This window comes from Triticum dicoccoides, chromosome 5A (assembly GCF_002162155.2).
Source record: "Triticum dicoccoides isolate Atlit2015 ecotype Zavitan chromosome 5A, WEW_v2.0, whole genome shotgun sequence".
NCBI classification, from domain to species: Eukaryota; Viridiplantae; Streptophyta; class Magnoliopsida; order Poales; family Poaceae; genus Triticum; species Triticum dicoccoides.
The window spans coordinates 656564726-656573595 of NC_041388.1; the positions used below are offsets into that span (position 1 = coordinate 656564726).

General features: G+C 41.9%; 2 protein-coding genes across 2 annotated transcripts in view; one reads left to right on the forward strand and one right to left on the reverse strand.

Moving 5' to 3' along the window:
* Positions 1-1062, forward strand: part of LOC119300340 (dihydrolipoyllysine-residue acetyltransferase component 4 of pyruvate dehydrogenase complex, chloroplastic-like) — a 7289-nt gene extending 6227 nt beyond the window's left edge. Inside the window, exon 8 of the mRNA XM_037577335.1 lies at positions 668-1062. Coding sequence (XP_037433232.1) covers positions 668-772 — 105 coding nt within the window. The 3' untranslated portion in view covers positions 773-1062. The remainder of the gene's footprint in view (positions 1-667) is intronic.
* A 1145-nt stretch (positions 1063-2207) lies between these two features.
* Positions 2208-3479, reverse strand: LOC119300341. Its single transcript, XM_037577336.1, has 4 exons — positions 3221-3479; positions 2965-3151; positions 2738-2889; positions 2208-2223 (listed from the first exon to the last, which is right to left on the reverse strand). Exons 1-4 carry the CDS (start codon positions 3475-3477, stop codon positions 2208-2210), a joined length of 612 nt encoding a protein of 203 aa, XP_037433233.1. The 5' UTR covers positions 3478-3479.
* Positions 3480-8870: the final 5391 nt, after the last annotated feature.

An 8870-nucleotide genomic window follows, 5' to 3' on the forward strand; every position in this document is an offset into this window, starting at 1 on the left:
GCGCATAGGATCAATTATTCCCACAATGCTGTAGAGTAGGACGTATTGGTATACCAGTACTAAATACCTCACTGTTTAGCTAAAGACCGAGTAAGAAACCTGTTAACTATCGTTTACCTACTCTCAATACCTTGGTAACATGACTTATGGGATAATATCACAATAAGTATGTCTAGGTAATCTTACTATTCACTATTTTATAAGTCTTGGATTTATTTACCTGAGCATGTGATGAGCTAGGCATGATACCCGCACGTTACTGTAGGAATCAGTTACAATATGTTTCAATTGGATTCGATTGTATGAACATTAATAATTGGATTAATAATATGACAACCTAAAATAAAAACACATAATAATTTATTGTATTTGATTATAGTAAAGTTATAAAATAGTTTTTAAATATAAGTATCATAATAGAATGGAATTGGATAAATCTTTTACCATGCTTGGTTGCAGGTTGAATGTTGAGTGGACCTTTTTCCCTGCATAGTTGCCAAACGTTATATAGGATATTTTTACCATGCCAATATATAATCCATGTGTATGTCAACCTTAATATGTCTCTAGTGTTTGTTTGATTTATGTGTGAATAACGAGTATTTATGAAGAAACGTTACCTGAAATTGCCACCGTTCATAACTAAGTTGATCCCATTTTTGTTCAGGTCAATGTCACAGCTGATCACAGGATTGTTTATGGTGCTGATTTGGCAGCATTCCTGCAAACTTTTGCGAAAATTATTGAGGATCCTGAGAGCCTAACTTTGTAGGGTTTTCTTGGAAGTGGTCTATGAGTTGGTCAATTGTCAGTTCATTTCCATTTGGAAGTCTATCGCTCAGTTCATTGTATCTTTGAGTACTCAAGGGGATATTGCTTTTCAGCTGTTCGTACTGTTTTCACTTGGGGTTACTCTGCTGATGTTACGAAGTTTTGGAAAGAAATAAGTTGTATTTGTAGAAGAGTTTGCAGATCATCCTTTTGCCTTAGTTCTTTGTATTCTGATCACATGCTGGCTTTGACTTGGTCCAGTCTATTGGTAATGTAAAACATACAGTAATATTGTTTCCAAGTAAACCTGATCATACCCTGGGCCGGGTTGGGTTCGGGCTGGGCTTGGCAAAGCCCGAAGCAAAAATCCCAAGCCTGAGCTTGGCCCGCCCTGGCCTGAAGCACATGAACAGTGGCCTTTTTAAAATTAGAATAGCTATTTTCGGGCTATAGAAAAATATATTATATCTATATATTGAATAAAATATGTAATTATGGTTGTTTCGGGCTTTTTGGGGCTTTCAGGATGGGCTTCAGGTGGGCCTGAGCCTAGACCAGATGTTGGGCTTTTGGGCCAGGCTGTCCATGAACAGGTCTATTTCCAAGTGTCTTGGATATTCTAGAACTTATATGATTATATTTGTCTCAAAAAAAACTTATATGATTATATGATATTCCAAGTTTTTTTTAGAGTACGCCAATGGCGTACCTGATTTTTATAGAAGGGAGCAAAACATATTTACAAGAATGTTTCCTACGATGCAAGCATCACGGAAACGCACACAACACCAGTAAACAAATTAAGCTACTCTCTCGCAAAAATTTGTAATCTACCCACACCCGCCCTGTACCAATCACTCAGCTCATCCCTGATTTGGGCAACAAGATCCAGTGTACCCCTTTGCTCGTGTACTCTTCCAAACACACGCGCGTTACGCTGCTTCCACAGTGACCAGGCGACGACGATGACTGCCGTATCAAAAGCCCTTCTCGTCTTGCTCTGCACTCTAGCCCTTGCATCCAACCACCATGCCGTGAAAGTGCTGTCATGTGATGGTATGAGGATAGGTATGTGTACCAGCGCGAAGAAACGGTACCACACTGATAACCCACAAGTACTAGTAGAGTGCCCGTGCGTTGCCACGGGCTTTTGAAATAATTTACAAGAGTTACATGTTAAATTCCACACGTACAAACAATAAAACACAAATACAATTATTTAATAACTAAAGTTCATTTTTGCAATGTAAATTGATAACATGAAAAAAAAATAACGACATGTCCATGTAACAAACCAAGCGATGTTCCAACTAAACATCTATTACAAAACTATTAATATCTAGATGATGTGCTTAAGTAATTCTTTCACAATATCAGGAAAGTTTCCTTTAGCTTCATTCCACGATGTTTTAGCAAGTGTAATAAAAACTGCTTCCTCAATTCATACCCATCCTGCATAAACAATACATTTAGTTAGTATGAAAATTTCACGCCGAAGGTCTTAAAACATGTAACTGACAATACTCACCGTGCAAATCGGCTTGACCAATTCTTTACCGTTCCACCAAAGCATAAAATGAAAAACAAAATAGCCAGACACATTCCTGCAAAACTTTAGATTAATAATATATAGAATATAGTGATAACAAAAGTAAATATTTTTGTTATGAATTCATTATCCATCTATACTCGTTGGAACACCGAACGGAAATAAACGTTGCCATTTAGATATATCATAATTCCAACCAGCCAGCTTTATTTCGAGTGCTTCTTTGAAATCCCTTGCAAAACTTTTTAATTTCAGTGCATGCCTCAATTCTTTTTCCTCTAACGATTGTGATGTTTGAATAGGATCCAGAATATATAGACGACGTGCCTCTTTCTCGATGACGTACAAGATGTATCGGCCGATGGATGCATAGAGAAGATAAATCTACAAGTGGAGCTATTAGAAACAACAATAAACCATGATAACAATGGACAAAATACTTTACTTACCTTGTTGCACGATGAGATGTCGTTGTCCATCCCAGGCCAGCTATCAAATAATGTTGCCAACGTCTGGATAGTTTCCTTCTCGCAAAACTTCTGACCTCGTGTTGACTCTAGCATCATGGACTAAGTAAAAAAAGAAATATTTCTTCAACATGTTGATGCTAATGACACATAGAATGAAGAGTTACAATAACTTACACAAAATCGTAGATCCATGTAGTGCACAGGAGGGTATGTGAACAATACTCCCTCGTCACATGCCAGCATACGCACGGCTGTGTTGAAGCAATCATTGTCCATGGGCTGCTCTATGTTAAGTATGCACTGAAGTTTCTTAAGACTTAAACCCATTGGATCGGGTGTCGAGCTCCGGACACATACCTTCCTATAAATTGGATGGTAAGAAGAACAATAATATACAACCTCACATTAAATATTGATACCTGATACTTACTCCAAACAACCGGCATCATCGATCGACATGATGTAGTTGCAGAGGCCGGCAAGTAATTCACGTTGGTCCGTGGGTATGATAGTGATTGGTGCAGGACGTTTGTCTTTGACTACGTCAGATGGATTGTCCAATATATTGAGATCAGAATTAGCTAAAGTTTCTTGATCGTCAGGTTGATGGTATATGGGACCTCCTTTTAGCTTATTCAGCTCTGAATCGAGCAAAATGACAGCTAATTTTTGTCGAAAATGTTTCATATCCTCCTACAAGATATATATAAAAACAATTTATATATTATTTTGAGATAAAATAACGAGATAATGTATAAAAACGAAATACCTGGGTGAATTGGTCTGACAGTGCATATGATGTCCAGTATTTCATATAATTTAGCATAAACAGTCCACATGATACGCTATAGTATTATAAAATAATGCTTTAGAATACCACACAGATGAATCAAATAAACAAACAATTGTAACAAGTGCTTACCCATCAGTTTGTATTGCCTCATGAAACTGCTCTACAACTGTCCATTTTGTAACATTTAGATCGGGCCACTTATGACCTCTCATAAAATCCGGTTTATGCTCTACAAGTTTCAGACACTTCTCGAGTCCTAGTAACTATTTTATATATAAGAAATAGTAGGGATCAAGGCAAACAAAAACATATGTTAAGATGAATAAAAATAATAGATAGTTACCGTAGTAGCAAGGTCATTGCGTTTGACCCGAGAACCAAGTGAGTCCAAAATACTTGAATCTCACATTTTTTGGCATTGAAGACTGCTAGATACCAATGGTAGCCCGGTATGTTAATCGGAATGAATAACTGGTGTAAATATCATACAAGTCACGGTCGCAATTAGATATAAATATTAATAAATCATTATACATATGAATTAATAAAAACAATATATAATTATATGCATGGATAACGAGACAAAAACTAACCATGTCTTGCTGTAGATAAGTATTAACATGATGCACGATGTGGTGATATTTTGATGGGTTTATGTCTCTTTCCCCGTCTTCTTTTATCTGGCCAGATACAAACGTGCTAACAATGTGTACCTTTTTACCCGCTCTGTCTTGTAGATGGTCGTGAGCAAACATGCAATATATGTAAGCATTTATCATCTGTAATCAACATTTAGATTATGTGTACATTTTATGATATTAAATATTGTTCATATTATTAATTACAAAGTTTGTGCAATTGGTCTTACACCGTCATGTAAGAACATATCATCTTTCATAAGGCATTCCAAATCGTCGGTTGATAACAAGGCATCTCCAATGTCCACGAACTGGGTATTCTTGGGGGCAGACTTGATTGATTCGATGACTGTAATGTCCCTAGGGGTACAAACATAGTCTGCTGAATTCATAAATAAATGAGCCAATTTAGCAATCAAACTGAGCAAAAATAGTTGAATACAAGAGGCAATATCACAAAAATAAGATTGATAGTAATATTAAAAAATACCTTATGAGATAACATGTAAATTAGCATCCTTTTTTGGTTTGTTATGAGATATAACCTCTTCGACATTTTTATGTTGTGAATTTTTGTCCCCTTGCAGCAACATCGCATATGAACCCTCAATGAATTCTTTCCGTGCATCTCCAAAGTCCATATCCATGTCTCCTATATTCTAAAAAAACAAAAATATAAAAATAGACCTTTCGTGTTTTCATGTATAATATACATACAGAGGAAGGTTAGCTATATGCACCTCTTCTCGTGGTGTTTCAGTGCGGTCTGTCATCGTTACATCAGTGCATATGTCGGAACCCATCACTTTGTATCTACGATGAGATATATATGATGAAATATAAATGATGTTTTCTACTGCATAATATAATCATATATAATATCTGAAAAAATAGTAGTGATAATAACACACTATTTTCTCTATAAAAACATATTTGACATTATTAGGAACAAATGTTGATTAAATAATTTAAATAATTGTACTAACACAAAATTAGGGGAAAACAACAAACTGTAATGTTCATATATAATGAGTAGTCATATGAAAATTATTTAAATTATTTATATAGGCCATGGAAATTTGTCAAATGAAAAGAAAAAAACATGCAAACAAACTTTCTTCAACCAAGTAGATTTATTTATACATCAACCAAGTTTTGTTGTGGTACCCTTAGTATATGAAAGATAAATATAAAAATATTTATTTTTATGAATAATATTTAATGAATATATATACATTTATTATTTCTGTTTAATAAATAAATATAAATTACCTTATCCACATTATATTTTTTTCTGAGGGATTACATTATAACTGGACAAATGGGCCGGCACTTACCGGCCAGGAACGCGTGGTGGCCTCCACGGCCCATGCACTATAAAGTTGCCTAACGGGCCGGCTCGACGGCCCACCTGGCACGCTGGCGTCTGGGCCCAAAACCTAACACCATTCACTCACCACACTCCCCTTCACTCACTCATTTCCTCTCGCCCTCTCCCCTTCCCCGCCGCGTGCCTCGACGACCCGGCGCCCGCGCGACTCCGCCCGCCGACCGCCGGATCCCATGCCGTGGCAAATCTTGGGGTGGCCTTACCGGCCCTCTCCACCCCCACCAGCAGCTCGGCCCTCTCCCCTCCCCCCGCCGCATGGCCGCGCGCCTCAATGAGCCGGTGCCCGCGCGACTCCACCCGCCGGATCCATCCCATGTCGCGGCAGATATTGGAGCGCGTGTTTTTACCCCTCGCTGCTACTAAGTTGATAGTAACCCGCGCTACTACTAAGTAGTCTCTATCGTGCCCCCCTGGGACATGCCATAGTAGTAGCTGGGGTATGAACCCGCTGTGACGCCCCCGATTTGACCGTACACTAGTCATACACGCAAACGTGTATGTTCAAGATCAGGGACTCACGGGAAGATATCACAACACAACGCTACAAATAAAAAAAAGTCATACAAGCATCATATTACAAGCCAGGGGCCTCGAAGGCTCGAATACAAGAGCTCGATCATAGACGAGTCAGCGGAAGCAACAATATCTGAGTACAGACATAAGTTAAACAAGTTTGCCTTAAGAAGGCTAGCACAAACTGGGATACAGATCGAAAGAGACACAGGCCTCCTGCCTGGGATCCTCCTAAACTACTCCTGGTCGTCGTCAGCGGGAAGCATGTAGTAGTAGGCACCTTCGGTGTAGTAGGAGTCTTCGTCGAAGGTGGCGTCTGGCTCCTTGGCTCCAACATCTGGTTGCGTCAACCAGGTAGAAGGGATAGAGGGAAAAGAGGGAGAAAGCAACCGTGAGTACTCATCCAAAGTACTCGCAAGCAAGGAGCTACACTACATATGCATGCATTGGTATCAACTGGAATAAGGCTATTATATGTGGACTGAACTGCAGAAAGCCGGAATAAGAGGGGGATAGCTAGTCCTTTCGAAGACTACGCTTCTGGCAGCCTCCGTCTTGCAGCATGTAGAAGAGAGTAGACTGAAGTCCTCCAAGTATCATTACGTAGCATAATCCTAACCGATGATCCTCCCCTCGTCGCCCTGTGAGAGAGCGATCACCGGTTGTATCTGGCACTTGGAAGGGTGTGTTTTATTAAGTATCCGGTTCTAGTTGTCATAAGGTCAAGGTACAACTCCAAGTCGTCCTGTTACCGAAGATCACGGCTATTCGAATAGATTAACTTCCCTGCAGGGGTGCACCACATATCCCAACATGCTCGATCCCATTTGGCCGGACACACTTTCCTGGGTCATGCCCGGCCTCGGAAGATCAACACGTCGCAGCCCTACCTAGGCACAACAGAGAAGTCAGCATGCCGGTCTAAATCCTATGGCGCAGGGGTCTGGGCCCATCGCCCTTTGCACACCTGCACGTTGCGAACGCGGCCGGAAGCAGACCTAGCCTAGTAGGCGTTCCAGTCCAATCCGGCGCGCGCTGCTCAGTCGCTGACGTCACGAAGGCTTCGGCTGATACCACGATGTCGAGTGCCCATAACTGTCCCCGCGTAGATGGTTAGTGTGTATAGGCCAGTAGCCAGACTTAGATCAAATACCAAGATCTCGTTAAACGTGTTAAGTATCCGCGAACACCGACCAGGGCCAGGCCCACCTCTCTCCTAGGTGGTCTCAACCTGCCCTGTCGCTTCGCCACAAAGTAACAGTCGGGGGCCGTCGGGAACCCAGGCCCACTTCTACCGGGATGGAGCCACCTGCCCCTTCAGCCCCCATCTCCAAACAGTATCACCGGTAATGTAATAGTGTAAAGTATATAGTATATGCCCGTGATCACCTCCCGAAGTGATCACGGCCCAGTAGTATAGCATGGCAGACGGACAAGAGTGTAGGGCCACTGATGGAACACTAGCATCCTATACTAAGCATTTAGGATTGTAGTTAAGGTATCAACAGTTGTAACAACAATGACAGGCTATGCATCAGAATAGGATTAACAGAAAGCAGTAACATGCTACACTACTCTAATGTAAGCAGTATAGAGGAGCGTAGGCGATATCTGGTGATCAAGGGGGGGGTGCTTGCCTGGTTGCTCTGGCAAGAGAGAGGGGTCGTCAACTCCGTAGTCGTACTGGGTAGCAGCGACGTCGGTCTCGGTGTCTATCGAGAGAAGAGGGGGAGAAACAATAAATATTTAAGCAAGCATATGCATAGTGATGCATGCCATGACAAGTAACGGCGTTAGAGGTGCCCTAACGCGGTAGTAGGTGATACCAGTGAAGGGGGATGACATCCGGGAAAGTATCCCGGTGTTTCGCGTTTTCGGGCAGAGGAGCCGGAGGGGGAAAGTTGCGAGTTTGATATGTTAGGTATGTGTGGCGGATGAACGGGCTGCGTATCCGGGTTCGTCTCGTCGTTCTGAGCAACTTTCATGTTGAAAATATTTTAATCCGAGTTACGGATTAAAAGATATGATTTTCTAAAGATTTTATTAATTTCTGGAATTTAATTAATTATTTAAATTAATTTGAAAAACAGATTAATGACATCAGCATGATGTCATGCTGACATCAGCAATCAACAGAGTTGACTTGGTCAACCTGACCAGTGGGTCCAGTGGGACCCACCTGTCATACACTCTTTAGGTTAATTAGAGATTAGGCTAAACAAACTACTGTTTAATTAACTAACAGATTAGTTATATTAATTAACTAGGATTAATTAACTTAATTAATTTAGTTAATTAATTAATTAATTAAGTTTATTTATTTATTTACTTTATTATTTCTTTTTCTTTATTGGAAACGTTCTGTGGGGTGGGGCCCCTAGTGTCAGTGGCACAAAGGCCGTAGTGGGTTACGGGCGCTACGGGCGGGTCGGGCGTTGCGGCGCCCGATGGCTGTGGAGGGCACCGGCGAGCTGCCCACGCTCGCGCGCATCTGGAGGGGCGAACGGGGGCCGCCGGGTTGACGGTAGGTGGACGACGTCGTCGCCGTTCGAGGAGGTAGCGGGGGCGGTGGCCGGCGCGGGCGCAGGGGGGGCAGCGAGCGGCGCGGGGTGCAGGCGAGGGCTGCCGCGGCCACAGGGGTGAGGCGCACCCCGGGCATGCGCGAGCTTGAGGGAAAGCAGCAGGGGGGTGGCCGGAGCTGGGGCTGCCGGAGTGGCTCACAGGGAGGGGAGGTGAGGCGAGGCGC